The sequence below is a fragment of the Oncorhynchus mykiss genome, chromosome 10, assembly GCF_057628025.1.
Source record: "Oncorhynchus mykiss isolate SJ-2025 chromosome 10, ASM5762802v1, whole genome shotgun sequence".
Classification (NCBI taxonomy): Eukaryota; Metazoa; Chordata; class Actinopteri; order Salmoniformes; family Salmonidae; genus Oncorhynchus; species Oncorhynchus mykiss.
In genome coordinates, this window is record NC_143031.1 from 32,049,757 (window position 1) to 32,068,914 (window position 19,158).

Genomic DNA, 19,158 nt, shown 5'->3' on the forward strand with positions numbered 1-19,158 from the left:
TGTGATTTATATGGAGATACTGAAGTTAACACAAGTTTAAAGGTGACTGGAAGTTTATAATTCCGTCTTTACTATCAGCAATGGGTGTCACACCCTGACCTTAGAGAGCCGTTTTATTTCTCTATTTGGTTAGGTCAGGGTGTGATTTGGGTGGGCATTCTATATTTTCTATTTCTTTGTTTTTGGCATGTGTGGTTCCCAATCAGAGGCAGCTGTCTATCGTTGTCTCTGATTGGGAATCATACTTAGGCAGCCTTTTTCCCACCTATGTTATTTATGTTCTGTGAGTCAAGGTTGCGGCACGGTGGTTCTCTGTTTACCTGTTTTTGTGAAGGTTTCACTTGGATTAAAGGATGTGGAATGACATGCGCGCTGCGCCTTGGCTCATTTATGACGGGGAGTTTGAAGACAGCGAACGTGACAATGGTCCTATTTTACAGCAGGAGGAAAAAGCACTACAAATCCACATTCACAATTTTATACTGGGAGACTTGTTCAACAGAATTTGTTTGAAGTTAACAGCTAGTTTGACAGCTAGGAAGAAGTGTTTTCCCTCCTAATACTGTTTTACTCCAGACTCAAGCATTAGGCTAGGCAACCATTTGCTTTTCATTTTTCTCCCAAACATTTCCAATCCTCAACTGGCAATGTATAGTCTTTTCTATTTCACATGTATCTCAGCCCTTCACAGGAGTGAAACACGTTGTGAAGTCTGAGCATGAAAACTGATTTGTGCTGACATCATATGATATGTTCTCAAACCTGGCATATGATCTGGATCCTGGAATTTGTCCTGCCATTGTTAAAGCTGGAATTTTGAATGGTGAAACTGCTTTTCCCCCTCTGACACTATATCCTGCGTTGGGCAGTGCTCCTCACCACCTCTTCATCAACAAAATAATAACAGTTGTGGAGCGGACAGTGGCACTTGCTCCCTTACAGCGAATTCCCTATTTTACTTAATGTTTTTGTATTTTTTTTACCCTTTTTATCCCCAATTTTGTGATATCCAATTAGTAGTTAGTCATTTTCCATTTCTGCAACTTCGGTACGGACTCGGGAGAGGTGAAGGTCGAGGGCCATGCGTCCTCCAAAACACAACCCGGTCAAGCCGCACTGCTTCTTGATACACTGCTCGCTTAACCCAGAAGCCAGCCGCACCAATGTGTCAGAGGAAACACCGTACAGCTGGCGACCAAAGTCAGCGTGCACTGTGCCCGTCTGGCACAAGGAGTCGCTAGAGTACGATGGGATAAGGAGATCCCGGCCGGCCAAACCCTCCCCTAACCCGGGCTACGCTGGGCCAATTGTGTGCCGCCTCATGGGACATCCCGGTCGCGGCCGGCTGCGACCCAGCCTTGGATCAAACCCGGGTCTGTAGTGATGCCTCTAGCACTGCGATGGAGTGTCTTGGACCGCTGCGCCACACGGGAGGCTGCGGATTCCATCTTTAAAAGAACATGCACAACTGATAGTCTTTAAAAAAAAATACCACAGATTATAGTAAGAGGCTTAGAACCACACATCACACTAACAATGACAATGCATGTCTTGTTGTGTTATTTGTGTTGGATGAGAGTGGAAGACAAAGGAGAACACGATTAGTTGATGCATGCAGCATTTGTTTGTTTTTCTGTGAGGGAAAGTAGGCTTTGTTGTAAAGGTAATGGTTCAGCGAATCAGAGCCAACACTCCCACCAAACCCATTATCCTCATCAACCTACCCATTCTGGAACTCTGTCACTTGAGTTGACAGTTTATAATGTCTGTCTGTTGGCTCTGCGACTGGATCGCCACACTGAAGTGTCATCATCGCTGCCCCACTCACTCTTTATTGGACCGTATTACGAGTGGCTCCTCCTGCTGCTACTACAAGCCTGGAACTAAATGAGTCCCCTTACAGATAATATAATTGATTTGTTCCATAAGTTTAGCTTGGATGGCTCCAGAACAGTACACTACACAGCCTCTTTGTGGCAGATTAGTTGTTATATTGATCCCCCAGTCAAACTGTATAACCCAATCTTGTTGGAAAATACGATTTTACATTCCTTTCCAACTGAATTAGGAGAAACTCAAATGGATTCTCTAATTGTGTCTTATCATTAGAGGGACTGGTTGGCTTCGTTTCTGATCTCATCCCAGATATGAGTTAATTCATGTTACATTACGGTCTGTAGACAGATGTTCCTTTTTCAATATATGCAATTACATTGTATTAAGGCTAGAGATTTTTGAGGACCAAATTGCCTTATGGTTATGGAGGAACACTGAACTGACTTAACCCCCCCTCCTCTGAACTGACCTGAACTGACTTAACCCCGCTCCTCTGAACTGACTTAACCCCCCCTCCTCTGAACTGACTTAACCCCCCCTCCTCTGAACTGACTTAACCCCCCCTCCTCTGAACTGACTTAACCCCCACTCCTCTGAACTGACTTAACCCCCCCTCCTCTGAACTGACCTGAACTGACTTTACCCCCTCCTCTGAACTGACCTGAACTGACTTAACCCCGCTCCTCTGAACTGACTTAACCCCCCCTCCTCTGAACTGACTTAACCCCCCCTCCTCTGAACTGACTTAACCCCCACTCCTCTGAACTGACTTAACCCCCCCTCCTCTGAACTGACCTGAACTGACTTTACCCCCTCCTCTGAACTGACCTGAACTGACTTAACCCCGCTCCTCTGAACTGACTTAACCCCACTCCTCTGAACTGACTTAACCCCCCCTCCTCTGAACTGACCTGAACTGACTTAACCCCGCTCCTCTGAACTGACTTAACCCCCCCTCCTCTGAACTGACTTAACCCCCCCTCCTCTGAACTGACTTAACCCCACTCCTCTGAACTGACCTGAACTGACTTTACCCCCTCCTCTGAACTGACCTGAACTGACTTTACCCCCTCCTCTGAACTGACCTGAACTGACTTAACCCCGCTCCTCTGAACTGACTTTACCCACTCCTCTGAACTGACTTAACCCCGCTCCTCTGAACTGACTTTACCCCCTCCTCTGAACTGACCTGAACTGACTTAACCCCGCTCCTCTGAACTGACTTTACCCACTCCTCTGAACTGACTTAACCCCGCTCCTCTGAACTGACTTAACCCCACTCCTCTGAACTGACCTGAACTGACTTTACCCCCTCCTCTGAACTGACCTGAACTGACTTAACCCCACTCCTCTGAACTGACCTGAACTGACTTAACCCCACTCCTCTGAACTGACTTAACCCCCCCTCCTCTGAACTGACCTGAACTGACTTAACCCCCCCTCCTCTGAACTGACCTGAACTGACTTTACCCCCTCCTCTGAACTGACCTGAACTGACTTAACCCCGCTCCTCTGAACTGACTTAACCCCCCCTCCTCTGAACTGACTTAACCCCCCCTCCTCTGAACTGACCTGAACTGACTTTACCCCCTCCTCTGAACTGACCTGAACTGACTTAACCCCCTCCTCTGAACTGACCTGAACTGACTTAACCCCCCCTCCTCTGAACTGACCTGAACTGACTTTACCCCCTCCTCTGAACTGACCTGAACTGACTTAACCCCGCTCCTCTGAACTGACTTAACCCCCCCTCCTCTGAACTGACCTGAACTGACTTTACCCCCTCCTCTGAACTGACCTGAACTGACTTAACCCCGCTCCTCTGAACTGACTTTACCCACTCCTCTGAACTGACCTGAACTGACTTTACCCCCTCCTCTGAACTGACCTGAACTGACTTAACCCCGCTCCTCTGAACTGACTTTACCCACTCCTCTGAACTGACCTGAACTGACTTTACCCCCTCCTCTGAACTGACCTGAACTGACTTTACCCCCTCCTCTGAACTGACCTGAACTGACTTAACCCCGCTCCTCTGAACTGACTTTACCCACTCCTCTGAACTGACCTGAACTGACTTAACCCCGCTCCTCTGAACTGACCTGAACTGACTTAACCCCGCTCCTCTGAACTGACTTTACCCCCTCCTCTGAACTGACCTGAACTGACTTAACCCCCCCTCCTCTGAACTGACCTGAACTGACTTTACCCCCTCCTCTGAACTGACCTGAACTGACTTAACCCCGCTCCTCTGAACTGACTTTACCCACTCCTCTGAACTGACCTGAACTGACTTTACCCCCTCCTCTGAACTGACCTGAACTGACTTAACCCCGCTCCTCTGAACTGACTTTACCCACTCCTCTGAACTGACCTGAACTGACTTTACCCCCTCCTCTGAACTGACCTGAACTGACTTTACCCCCTCCTCTGAACTGACCTGAACTGACTTAACCCCGCTCCTCTGAACTGACTTTACCCACTCCTCTGAACTGACCTGAACTGACTTAACCCCGCTCCTCTGAACTGACCTGAACTGACTTAACCCCGCTCCTCTGAACTGACTTTACCCCCTCCTCTGAACTGACCTGAACTGACTTAACCCCCCCTCCTCTGAACTGACCTGAACTGACTTTACCCCCTCCTCTGAACTGACCTGAACTGACTTAACCCCGCTCCTCTGAACTGACTTTACCCACTCCTCTGAACTGACCTGAACTGACTTTACCCCCTCCTCTGATTTGACCTGAACTGACTTAACCCCGCTCCTCTGAACTGACTTTACCCACTCCTCTGAACTGACCTGAACTGACTTTACCCCCTCCTCTGAACTGACCTGAACTGACTTTACCCCCTCCTCTGAACTGACCTGAACTGACTTAACCCCGTTCCTCTGAACTGACTTTACCCACTCCTCTGAACTGACCTGAACTGACTTAACCCCGCTCCTCTGAACTGACCTGAACTGACTTAACCCCGCTCCTCTGAACTGACTTTACCCCCTCCTCTGAACTGACCTGAACTGACTTAACCCCGCTCCTCTGAACTGACTTAACCCCCCCTCCTCTGAACTGACCTGAACTGACTTAACCCCGCTCCTCTGAACTGACTTAACCCCCGCTCCTCTGAACTGACCTGAACTGACTTAACCCCGCTCCTCTGAACTGACTTTACCCCCTCCTCTGAACTGACCTGAACTGACTTAACCCCGCTCCTCTGAACTGACTTAACCCCCCCTCCTCTGAACTGACCTGAACTGACTTAACCCCGCTCCTCTGAACTGACTTAACCCCCCCTCCTCTGAACTGACCTGAACTGACTTTACCCACTCCTCTGAACTGACCTGAACTGACTTAACCCCGCTCCTCTGAACTGACTTAACCCCACTCCTCTGAACTGACTTAACCCCCCCTCCTCTGAACTGACCTGAACTGACTTAACCCCGCTCCTCTGAACTGACTTAACCCCACTCCTCTGAACTGACTTAACCCCCCCTCCTCTGAACTGACCTGATCTGACTTTACCCACTCCTCTGAACTGACCTGAACTGACTTAACCCCACTCTCTGAACTGACTTAACCCCCCCATCCTCTGAACTGACCTGAACTGACTTAACCCCGCTCCCCTGAACTGACTTTACCCACTCCTCTGAACTGACCTGAACTGACTTTACCCCCTACTCTGAACTGACTTTACCCACTCCTCTGAACTGACTTTACCTCCTCTGAACTGACTTTACCCCCTCCTCTGAACTGGCCTGAACTGACTTAACCCCGCTCCTCTGAACTGACTTTACCCCCTCCTCTGAACTGGCCTGAACTGACTTAACCCCGCTCCTCTGAACTGACTTAACCCCCCCTCCTCTGAACTGTATAACCCCATCTGGTTGGAAAATAGCACACAATACAGGAGATGTGAGGGCTGGTTTATTGGTTTGTTTAGTTATTGGAGTATAGTGTAGGTGTAACTGCTCACTGTTTTACCAGGGGTTGTGGGAGTGTTGACAGGGTGAACTTCAATGACTGTATTTGTTAGTGACAGAGACATGGTTGTTGCATTCATTCATTTCCAGTCTCGTGGCCTTCACCAAGTAAGATCCTAAGTGATTATGTTTTTCATTCAAATTAAATTCTTTAAGACAATACCATCTTTCATAAGGCCTTATTTTGAGGGCCTAGTTTTACCTTAATACAGTGGCCTAAAACTCATGGTTTACAGGCCACATTAGGCCTACAAGTAACATTATGCTGGCTTGCAAAGTGATGTGTAATCCAGCCAGAGTGGGGATATCTAACATTTGGAATTTTATTCACCCGCAACTTGAATTCAGAATGACAGGGTTGGGAAGCCTAAGATATGAGACTAACTAAAGCATCTAGTCTGGAAAATAACAATTTCGGTAATGGGTGGAATAAGTCCAAGTAATAGATTGGATTAGTTTAGAAAAATGTATGTTATTTATATTTGAGTAGTATAAGATTAATTAATCAATCAATGTAAAAACATAGATATTGAAACAAACAATTCTAAAAATCAACCTGCAATAGAGCATGCTGGGAAATATGATAATGATGGGCGTGATTTTGGTTCAACCCTGGTTATTAACACCAGCACTGGAGTTATTTTACACCAATGAGTGTTAATTTAACACTTACAGATGTCATTTTGCTCCTGAATCCGCTATATAAATGCTACACTGAAAAATAAACACTAGGTAACACTGGCCAATTTGCTGTGTGTGTGAGAGTCCTAATCCTCAGCCGTGATCTAATAGATATGTGGTTAATCACAGACAGGCAGTGTGGTGCTCTCCTATCCTTAGCCTATGAGACTCTCCTGTGACAATATGTTTAAGTGTAATGTGTCGTTAGTGCTTAATGACCCACAGTGGGCCTCTGTAGGGGAGAAGAACAGTCTCTCTTAGTACTGCTCAATGGAGAACACAGATACAATAGCTACTTCCTAACTGGCATTTGTAAATGTGAATTTGTTATCTATTTTTAAGCCTAGCTTTCATGATCATCGTAATGAGCTCTCTTTATCAGGTGTAGGAGGCTTATTTTGTCAGGATTATGTATTTAAATGAATGTAATTGCTTTTGGTACGCTCCAGCGACAAGATATTAATAAATACTTTATTTGTTTCAGTATAGTTGTCATCTCTCCCCTTCTCCCCTGCACTGTACTTTTGTGGCTGTAGTTGACCTCGCTATCGGTCTATTCTCCGCTCTCTGTCGCTTGAAAGACTTGACCCTGAACTACTTTGTTTCAGTGTAACGGAGTGTTCACCTCCCCTCTTCTCTCCTCTTTCTTTACAGAATATACAGTGCCTTCGGAAAGAATTCAGACCCCTTGACGTTTTCCACATTTTGTTACGTTACAGCCTTATTCTAAAATTGACCTCTCTCCTGTTCCTCTCCAGAAGGACCTGTCCATGAAGCCCCAGGAGTGCAGGGAGAACCAGGAGAACCATAAGGAGAACCAGGCGGGCCCCCTGCACAAGAAAAAGCCCCCCAGGGTCCCAAACGGATTCAGCCTGGACTCCCGCAAAGCCCACAACAACCACCTTAACAACCACCACAACAACCATAGCAACCATCACCAGCATTCTGACCAGGAGAACAACAACCCACGCCTGGCTCCTCAGACCAACGGCAAGAAGAAGAACAAGAACAGCCTGCAGAAGAAACACAGGCCAGTCAGTACACTGTTTATTACTTGTTACACACTACACGATCTCCTCTCCACTCAGTTCCACCTCTCCTCAAGCAGCATTTTTGGTAGCCTGGTCCCAGATCTGGTATTGCAGAGTTGAGACCAGGCTAGCGTTTGGGCTCTCAGGTTGGCATATTGGGTTTTGTCTGCACACTGCAATGGTGGATGGAAGCACCCGTTTAGTTTTATCATCTTGAATGTAGAAGAGGAACTGTTTGAGTGTGTGTTCAGTCTTCTGTCTTTCACTTTGGTCATGAGAGCCGGTGGAATTATCAGTCATACTATGTGTTTGATAAGGATGAAGAAGGGATTGAATGATCAGGTTTTTGATTGGAGAGTGATTTACATCTAGATTGCCCTGATTTCAAACAGATAGAGGATAATACGCTACAGTACTGCAGAATCTGTTGCAGGCTGTAAACACCTCGATAGCAGGTTTGTAAAAAGAAAAATACAATGTTACATTCCATTCCAACTGAATTAGGAGAAACTCAAATGGATTCTCTAATTGTGTCTTATAATTAGAGGGGGTGCTTGGCTTGGTTTCTGATATCATCCCAGATATGAGTTAATTCATGTTACATTAAGGTCTGTAGACAGATGTTCCTTTTTCAGTATATGTAATTACGTTGTATTAAGGCTAGAGATTTCTGAACTGACTTTACTCCCCTCCTCTGAACTGACTTTACTCCCCTCCTCTGAACTGACTTAACCCCCCTCCTCTGAACTGACTTAACCCCCCTCCTCTGAACTGACTTAACCCCCATCCTCTGAACTGACTTAACCCCCATCCTCTGAACCGGCCTTACCCCCTCCTTGAACTGACTTAATACCCCCTCCTCTGAACTGATTTTACCCCCCTCCTCTGAACTGACTTAACCCCCCTCCTCTGAACTGACTTTAATCCCCCCCTTTAACCCCCTTCTCTGGACTGACTTCATCCCCCTCCTCTGAACTGACTTCATCCCCCTCCTCTGAACTGACTTTACCCCCCTCCTCTGAACTGACTTAACCCCCCTCCTCTGAACTGACTTTAATCCCATTCTTTAACCCCCTCCTCTGAACTGACTATCCCCCTCCTCTGAACTGACTATCCCCCTCCTCCCAACGAGACGACTGGTGCTCTATTGTACACACACACACACACACACACACACACACACACACACACACACACACACACACACACACACACACACACACACACACACACACACACACACTGCCCTGTGTGATGGGAGGAGAGCAAAGTTTGTCATTAGTCTGTGTCATCCCAGCAGGAGAGAGGTCATTCTTCAGCGGCTGTTAATCATGTGAGCTCTACCCCCCCTGGCTTTACTGAACCCATAGAGAAACTACACAGGGAAGTGATTACATACACACCTAAAGTTTGATCAAGTAACAGTTTAGGGGCTGTAAAGTTGGTATATAGTGGTCAATTTTTGTGCTGTCTGTGTGTCAATTCTGTCAAAAGTCTACCTGTCACAGACACTGTTTTATTTCAATCAATCAATCAATCAAATTTATTTTATATAGCCCTTCGTACATCAGCTGATATCTCAAAGTGCTGTACAGAAACCCAGCCTAAAACCCCAAACAGCAAGCAGTGCAGGTGAAGAAGCACGGTGGCTAGGAAAAACTCCCTAGAAAGGAGTTTCTCTAGGAAGAAACCTAGAGAGGAACCAGGCTATGTGGGGTGGCCAGTCCTCTTCTGGCTGTGCCGGGTGGAGATTATAACAAAACATGGTCAAGATGTTCAAATGTTCATAAATGACCAGCATGGTCGAATAATAATAAGGCAGAATAGTTGAAACTGGAGCAGCAGCACAGTCAGGTGGACTGGGGACAGCAAGGAGTCATCATGTCAGGTATTCCTGGGGCATGGTCCTAGGGCTCAGGTCCTCCGAGAGAGAGAAAGAAAGAGAGAATTAGAGAGAGCATATGTGGGATGGCCAGTCCTCTTCTGGCTGTGCCGGGTGGAGATTATAACAGAACATGGCCAAGATGTTCAAATGTTCATAAATGATCAGCATGGTCGAATAATAATAAGGCAGAACAGTTGAAACTGGAGCAGCAGCACAGCCAGGTGGACTGGGGACAGCAAGGAGTCATCATGTCAGGTAGTCCTGGGGCATGGTCCTAGGGCTCAGGTCCTCCGAGAGAGAGAAAGAGAGAAGGAGAGAATTACAGAACGCACACTTAGATTCACACAGGACACCGAATATGACAGGAGAAGTACTCCAGATATAACAAACTGACCCTAGCCCCCCGACACATAAACTACTGCAGCATAAATACTGGAGGCTGAGACAGGAGGGGTCAGGAGACACTGTGGCCCACTCCGAGGACACCCCCGGACAGGGCCAAACAGGAAGGATATAACCCCACCCACTTTGCCAAAGCACAGCCCCCACACCACTAGAGGGATATCTTCAACCACCAACATACCATCCTGAGACAAGGCTGAGTATAGCCCACAAAGACCTCCGCCACGGCACAACTTAAGGGGGGGGGGGGGGGGGGCGCCAACCCAGACAGGATGACCACATCAGTGACTCAACCCACTCAGGTGACGCACCCCCTCCAGGGACGGCATGAGAGAGCCCCAGTAAAGCCAGTGACTCAGCCCCTGTAATAGGGTTAGAGGCAGAGAATCCCAGTGGAAAGAGGGGAACCGGCCAGGCAGAGACAGCAAGGGTGGTTCGTTGCTCCAGAGCCTTTCCGTTCACCCTCCCACTCCTGGGCCAGACTACACTCAATCATATGACCCACTGAAGAGATGAGTCTTCAGTAGAGACTTAAAGGTTGAGACCGAGTTTGCGTCTCTGACATGGGTAGGCAGACCGTTCCATAAAAATGGAGCTCTATTATTTGGTAGACGTGTGTCAATATTTATTAGACTTGGCGATCTGAGATACTGACACTCTGTAAGGGCCTGCAGTAGGTGAAGAGATACCTTCACACATACTGGAGCTATGTGCCCCGGGGCCAATGTACTGTATAATAGACAGATGGTGCCACCTGCCACTCTCAAGGTTGTCTGGCACTTACAGTTGCATGGGAGAAGAGGTGACTGGTTCGAGGGCATGTGTGTGTGCATGCGCATGCATTTGTGTGTGCACGCGCATTTGTGTGTATTTGTTTGTGCTTAGTCTACTTGGCAGATGGGTGTTATTGGCTCCGAGTGTGTGTGTGTTAGTCAGGTGAGCTATGACAACAAACTCTGTGACAAGTGAGAGGAACACAAAGTGGTGTTTAGGGCCAGGACTGAAGGACTCTCGTCTGCCCTCCCTGCCCATGGCCCTGGGAGCAGCCACTGATTAGGGGGACAGCAGCTGCCATTAGAGCATGGAGCTTATAGGAGACATGGGTACTCACTCACTCACTCACTCACTCACTCACTCACACACACACACACACACACACACACACACTCACACTCTCTCTGTTGGCTGGCACCACAGTACAGCTGCTTCAGTCAGTGGTGAAGGGCAAAGGGTGTTGGCATTGTCATCATCCATGGAAAGGATGCCCTCTAGTCTAGTCAATCCTCCTGCTAAAGACAAGGTCAAAATACATGTTGATGATGATGATCACCCCCCTGAGTTAATACTTGGTGAAAGCACCTTTTGCAGCCATTACAGCTGTGAGTCTGTTGGGATAGGCCTCTACAAACTTTGCTCATATAGATTTGGCAATATTGGACTATGCTTCTTTACAAAAGTGTTTTTGAAAGCTCCTTGGTGCTCATGGTTGAGTGTTTGCTTTGCAATTCAGTACCCGGCAGAGGGAACCTTTATTTTTTATTTAACCTTTATTTAACTAGGCATGTCAGTTAAGAACAAATTCTTATTTACAATGACGGCCTACCAAAAGGCAAGAGGCCTCCTACGGGGACGGGGGCTGGGATAAAAAAAAATATATATAAATATAGGCCAAACACACATCACAACAAGAGAGACAACACATTTCTACATAAAGAAAGACCTAAGACGACAACATTGCAAGGCAGCAACACATGGCGCGGCAGGTACCCTAGTGGTTAGTGTTGGACCAGTAACCGAAAGGTTGCTGGATCGAATCCCCGTGCTGACAAGGTAAAAATATGTTGTTCTGCCCCTGAACAAGGCTGTTAACCCACTGTTTCCTGGTAGACTGTCTTTGTAAATAAGAATGTATTCTTAACTGACTTGCCTAGTTAAGTAAAGTTAAAATATTTAAAAAACAACACAACATGGTAGCAACAAAACATGGTACAAACATTATTGGGCACAGACAACAGCACAACGGGCAAGAAGGTAGAGACAACAATGCAGCCACAACTGTCAGTAAGTGTCCATGATTGAGTCTTTGAATGAAGAGATTGAGATAAAACTGTCCAGTTTGAGTGTTTGTTGCAGCTCGTTCCAGTCGCTAGCTGCAGTGAACTGAAAAGACGAGCGACCCAGGGATGTGTGTGCTTTGGGTACATTTAACAGAATGTGACTGGCAGAATGGGTGTTGTATGTTGAGGATGAGGGCTGCAGTAGATATCTTTGAGGGGATGAGTCCTAAGAGGGTTTTATAAATAAGCATCAACCAGTGGGTCTTGCGACGGGTGTACAGAGATGACCAGTTTACAGAGGAGTATAGAGTTCATTGATGTGTCCTATAAGGAGCATTGGTGGCAAATCTGATGGCCGAATGGTAAAGAACATCTAGCCACTCGAGAGCACCCTTACCTGCCGATATATAAATTATGTCTCTGTAGTCTAGCATTGGTAGGATGGTCATCTGAATCAGGGTTAGTTTGGCAGCTGGGGTGAAAGAGGAGCGATTACAATAGAGGAAACCAAATCTAGATTTAACTTTAGCCTGCAGCTTTGATATGTGCTGAGAGAAGGACAATGTACCATCTAGCCATATAATCGCCATGATTTTGAAGGTGATTGGTTACACCTGAGCTAATTTAGGATTGCTATTACAAGGGGAGTGGACACTTATCCAACCAAAGTATCATGCAACAACCTCTCCCTCAATGTGAGCAAGACAAAGGAGCTGATCGTGGACTACAGGAAAATGCAGGCTGAACCAGGCCCCCATTAACATCGATGGGGCTGTAGGGGAGCGGGTCGAGAGTTTCACGTTCCTTGCTGTCCACATCACCAACAAACTATCATGGTCCAAACATACCAAGACAGTTGTGAAGAGGACACGACAAAACCTTTTCCCCCTCAGGAGACTGAAAAGATTTGGCATGGGTCCCCAGATCCTCAAAAGGTCTAGAGCATCCTGACCGGTTGCATCACCGCCTGGTATGGCAACTGCTCTGCATCTGACCGTAAGGTGCTACTGAGGGTAGTGCCTACGGCCCAGTACATCACTGGGGCCAAGCTTCCTGCCATCCAGGACCTATATAATAGGCGGTGTCAGAGGAAAGCCCATAAAATTGTAAGAGACTCCAGTCACCCAAGTTATAGACTGTTTTCTCTGCTACCACACGGCAAGCGGTACCGGAGCGCCAAGTCTAGGACCAAAAGGCTCCTCAACAGCTTCTATCCCCAAGCCATTAAACTGCTGAACAATTCATAAAAATTGCCACCGGACAATTTACATTGACCCCCCCTCTTGTACACTGCTGCTACTCGCTGTTTGTTTGTTACCTATGCATAGTCACTTCGCCCCCACCTACAAGTACAGATTACCTCAACTAGCCTGTACCCCTGCACACTGACTCAGTACCGGTGCCCCCTGTATATAGTCTTGTTATTATTTTTTTTTACTTGGAAGTTGTGGGGTAGGATTTGTAGATCAATGGGTTAGAACAAAAGGTGAACATTTTGAAAGGGGTTTTAGACTTTTTATAGGCACTGTATGCAAAATGTTTAAGAACACCATCGTCTCAACCCTCTGTGGCCTCCATTATCCTTTAAACGGAATGAAGACAATCTCCTTCTCCTCCCAGAATTATTCTACAGCAGACATATTATCTTTTCACCGCTCCAAAGGCCTATAAATAACTGTTAAGGAATTGCCCTCCTGCAAGGTTATGTTGTAATGTGGAGACTCCTGGTTCGTTCATCTCAAGGTTTAATTCTACATGAGTTAGTTAGGCTGGGCAGTAGACAGGGGAAATTAACTGCTATTAGACTGCTGGTGATTTGTACACACGTCTAGATAGGAAGGGAGAGGAGGGAAAAAGAGAAGAGAAGAAGAGAGTAGAGCAGAGATAGTTTTTGAGCGGATAGGAGAGCGTAGCAGAGATACACTGAACAACAATATAAACATAACATGTAAAGTGTTGGTCTCATGTTTCATGAGCTGAAATTAAAGATCCCAGAAATGTTCCATATGCACAAAAAGCTTATAGCTCACAAATTTTGTTTACATCCCTGTTAGTGAGCATTTCACTCTAAAATGTGCCCTTTTGTCACACAGCACAATGCCACAGATGTCTCAAGTTTTGAGAGACCGTGTAATTGGTATGCTGACTGCAGGGAATGTCCACCAGAGCTGTTGCCAGAGAAGTTAATGTTTATTTCTCTGCCATAAGCCGCTTCCAAAGTTGTTTTAGAGAATTTGGCAGTACGTCCAACCGTCCTCACAACCACAGACCACGTGTAACAAAGCCAGCCCAGGACCTCCACATCCAGCTTCTTCACCTGCGGGATCGTCTTGGGACCAGCCACCCGGACAGCTGATGAAACTGTGGGTTTGCACAATCAGAGAATTTTTGCCCAAACTGTCAGAAACCGTATTAGGTTTCTGTGTGTTTGTCGTCCTCACCAGGGTCTTGATTTGACTGCTATTCAGTGTTGTAACCCGACTTCAGTGGGCAAATGCTCACCTTCGATTGCCACTGACTCGCTGGAGAATTGTGCTCTTCACGGATGAATCCCAGTTTCAACTGTACCGGGCAGATGGCAGACAGCGTGAATGGCTTTGTGTTGGCTAGCGGTTTGCTGATGTCAAAGTTGTGAACAGAGTGCCCAATGGTGGCGGTGGGGATATGGTATAGTCACGCATAAGCTACGGACAGCGAACACAATTGCATTTTATCAATGGCAATTTGAATGCACAGAGATACCTTGACGAGATCCTGAGGCCCATTGTCATGCCATTCATCCGCCGCCATCACCTCATGTTTCAGCATGATAATGCACGGCCCCATTTTGCAAGGATCTGTACAGAATTCCTGGAAGCTGAAAATGTCCCAGTAGCCTGGATGTCACCCATTGAGCATGTTAGGATGCTCTAGATCGACGTGTACAACATCATGTTCCATTTCCCGCCAATATCCAGCAACTTCGCACAGCCATTGAAGAAGAATTGGACAACATTCCACAGGCCACAATCAACAGCCTGATCAACTCTATGCAAAGGAGATGTGTCGCACTGATCCACACCCCGACCTTTTTTAAGGTATCTGTGACCAACAGTCATGTATTTCCAGTCATGTGAAATACATAGATTAAGGACTAATGCATTTATTTCAATTGACTGATTTCCTTATATGAACTGTAAATCACTCAATTCTTTGAAATTGTTGCATGTTGCATTTATATATTTTTTCAGAGTAGTTTGGAGATGAGAGCTGAGATAGTTGTGATGATAGCAGATACAGTGCCTTGCGAAAGTATTCGGCCCCCTTGAACTTTGCGACCTTTTGCCACATTTCAGGCTTCAAACATAAAGATATAAAACTGTATTTTTTTGTGAACAATCAACAACAAGTGGGACACAATCATGAAGTGGAACGACATTTATTGGATATTTCAAACTTTTTTAACAAATCAAAAACTGAAAAATTGGGCGTGCAAAATTATTCAGCCCCTTTACTTTCAGTGCAGCAACTCTCTCCAGAAGTTCAGTAATGATCTCTGAATGATCCAATGTTGACCTAAATGACTAATGATGATAAATACAATCCACCTGTGTGTAATCAAGTCTCCGTATAAATGCACCTGCACTGTGATAGTCTCAGAGGTCCGTTAAAAGCGCAGAGAGCATCATGAAGAGCAAGGAACACACCAGGCAGGTCCGAGATACTGTTGTAAAGAAGTTTAAAGCCGGATTTGGATGCAAAAAGATTTCCCAAGCTTTAAACATCCCAAGGAGCACTGTGCAAGCGATAATATTGAAATGGAAGGAGTATCAGAACACTGCAAAACTACCAAGACCTGGCCGTCCCTCTAAACTTTCAGCTCATACAAGGAGAAGACTGATCAGAGATGCAGCCAAGAGGCCCATGATCACTCTGGATGAACTGCAGAGATCTACAGCTGAGGTGGGAGACTCTGTCCATAGGACAACAATCAGTCAATATTGCATAAATCTGGCCTTTATGGAAGAGTGGCAAGAAGAAAGCCATTTCTTAAAGATATCCATAAAAAGTGTTGTTTAAAGTTTGCCACAAGACACCTGGGAGACACACCAAACATGTGGAAGAAGGTGCTCTGGTCAGATGAAACCAAAATTGAACTTTTTGGCAACAATGCAAAACGTTATGTTTGGCGTAAAAGCAACACAGCTCATCACCCTGAACACACCATCCCCACTGTCAAACATGGTGGTGGCAGCATCATGGTTTGGGCCTGCTTTTCTTCAGCAGGGACAGGGAAGATGGTTAAAATTGATGGGAAGATGGATGGAGCCAAATACAGGACCATTCTGGAAGAAAACCTGATGGAGTCTGCAAAAGACCTGAGACTGGGACGGAGATTTGTCTTCCAACAAGACAATGATCCAAAACATAAAGCAAAATCTACAATGGAATGGTTCAAAAATAAACATATCCAGGTGTTAGAATGGCCAAGTCAAAGTCCAGACCTGAATCCAATCGAGAATCTGTGGAAAGAACTGAAAACTGCTGTTCACAAATGCTCTCCATCCAACCTCACTGAGCTCGAGCTGTTTTGCAAGGAGGAATGGGAAAAAATGTCAGTCTCTCGATGTGCAAAACTGATAGAGACATACCCCAAGCGACTTACAGCTGTAATCGCAGCAAAAGGTGGCGCTACAAAGTATTAACTTAAGGGGGCTGAATCATTTTGCACGCCCAATTTTTCAGTTTTGATTTGTTAAAAAAGTTTGAAATATCCAATAAATGTCATTCCACTTCATGATTGTGTCCCACTTGTTGTTGATTCTTCACAAAAAAATACAGTTTTATATCTTTATGTTTGAAGCCTGAAATGTGGCAAAAGGTCGCAAAGTTCAAGGGGGCTGAATACTTTCGCAAGGCACTGTATAGTTTGTATAGGAAAGGAGAGTATAAATGTTTTTTTAAGAGGAAAAGAAAGGAGAGGAGATGAGGTATAGGTTGCAGAGGAATTCACAGCACTCGGAGGTGGTTTTCTGTTTCTATCGTGGAACACACCTCACAGCCAGGTGAATGTTTTCTGTATGTGGCTGGCACTGACCCGATATTGTAAGCAGAAACGAAAAAAATACAGAAATGTTTGTAACAGCTTTTGATATATTGCTCCGTGCTGAAATGAAGAGCACAGATAAGCAGGGTATTGTCGGTGTTGAAAATGGATGTGCACAGCCACAAACTGCAAATTGTGGGTCCAGGTATGTGAACTTAGTTTATTGCTCCTGACATTTTTCATTTTGGAACCAACCATGATTTTGTTGCACACCACACACACAGCAGGGGGGTTGAGCAGTACTCTGGCTTTGAGCGGACAATGACAGCATGTTTGACTGTACTGTACTGTACTATAATGGCAGGGCTGCACACACAGTGCAGCAAACAGGCTCACAGCCAGGGACGTAGGCAGCTTGGGGATATCTGGAAGATCGTTTACTGCATTTCTGGAGAACAGAAAATAGAGAACAGAAAAAAACAAGCAAAAATGATTCCAGTCATTAATACATGGGTTGTTGCAGCTTCAGTCACCTTAGTCGATCTACAAACACATAGGCTGTTAGATATTACATTCGCCGCTACACCTGAACTCACATTAACTCAGTACCGGGATTATGTAGTGAGATTTGTTTCTTTATTCTGTATGTCTACCACGATCCGTGTGTAAATTCAGCATAACTCACAAATAAAACTAGGATCTGTGAATATATTAAAGTATTTTGTAAATAAAAACATAATCCGTAAATATGTAAAAATATTTCACAATTAAACCATAATCTGTGAGTCACAAAAGTCACAAATAAATTCATGATCTGTAAATACACTATATGCATAAAAGTATGTGAACACCCCTTCAAATTAGTGGATTTGGCTAATTAGGCCAAACCCATTTCTGACAGGTGTATAAAATCGAGCACACAGCCATGCAATCTCCATAGCCAAACATTGGCAGGAGAATGGCCTTACTAATGAGCTCAGTGAGTTTTAACTTGTCACCGTCATAGGATGCCACCTTTCCTACAAGTCAGTTCGTCAAATTTCTGGCCTGGTCAACTGTAAGTGCTGTTATTGTGAAGCGGAAATGCCTAGGAGAAACAACGGCTCAGCCTCGAAGTGGTATACCACACTAGCACACAGAATGGGACCACCGAGTGCTGAAGTGCGTAGCATGTAAAAATCGTCTGTCCTCAGTTGCAACATTCACTACCGAATTCCAAACTGCCTCTGGAAGCAAAGTCAGCACAAGAACTGTTCGTCTAGAGCTTCATGAAATGAGTTTCCATGGCGGAGCAGCTGCACACAAGTCTAAGATCACCTTGCGCAATGCCAAGTGTCGGCTGGAGTGATGTAAAGCTCGCCGTCATTAGACTCTGGAACAGTGGAAGCGTGTTCTCTGGAGTGATGAATCAGGCTTTACCATCTGGCAGTCCGATGGACAAATCTGTGTTTGGCGGATGCCAGGAGAATGCTACTTGCCCAAATGCATAGTGCCAAGTTGTAAGGTTTGGTGGAGGATAAGGAATAATGGTGTGTTTTTCATGGTTCTGGCTAGGCCGCTTAGTTCCAGTGTAGGGACATTTTAACACTACAATGTGCTTCCAACTTTGTGGCAACAAGTTCGGGGAAGGCCCTTTCCTGTTTCACCATGACAATGCCCCGTGCACAAAGCGAGGTCCATACATAAATGGTTTGTCGAGATTGGTGTGGAAGAACTTGACTGGCCTGCACAGAGCCCTGATCTCAACCCCATCGAACAGCTTTGGGATGAATTGAAACGCCGACTGTGAGCCAGGCCTAATCGGCCAACATCAGTGCTCGGCCTCACTAATGCAAATGCATTTATTTTTTACCCATTTTCTCCCCAATTACGTGATATCCAATTGGTAGTTACAGTCTTGTCCCATCGCTGCAACTCCCCTACCGACTTGGGAGAGGCGAAGGTCGAGAGCCATGCGGCCCCTGAAACACGACCCTGCCGAGCCGCACTGCTTCTTGACACTCTGCTCGCTTAACCCGGAAGCCAGCCGCACCAATGTGTCGGAGAAAACACGGTCCAAATGACGACCACAGTCAGCTTGCAGGCACCCAGCCCGCCACAAGGAGTCGCTAGAACACAAGGAAATCCTGCCAAACCCTCCCCTAACCCAGACGACACTGGGCCAATTGTGCGCTGCCTCATGGGTCTCCCGGGCGCAGCCGACTGTGACACAGCCTGGATCAAACCCTGGGCTGTAGTGATGCCTCAAGCAGTACCTT

General features: G+C 46.0%; 1 protein-coding gene across 12 annotated transcripts in view; it reads left to right on the forward strand.

Annotated features, from left to right (window-relative positions):
- LOC110533651 (activator of transcription and developmental regulator AUTS2) overlaps positions 1-19,158 on the forward strand; it is a 462,000-nt gene that overhangs the window by 86,831 nt on the left and 356,011 nt on the right. For all 12 annotated transcript variants that reach the window (XM_021618068.3, XM_021618071.3, XM_021618070.3 and 9 more), the window contains exon 3: positions 7,258-7,533. In XM_021618068.3, the coding sequence (XP_021473743.3) occupies positions 7,258-7,533 (276 nt within the window). The remainder of the gene's footprint in view (positions 1-7,257; positions 7,534-19,158) is intronic.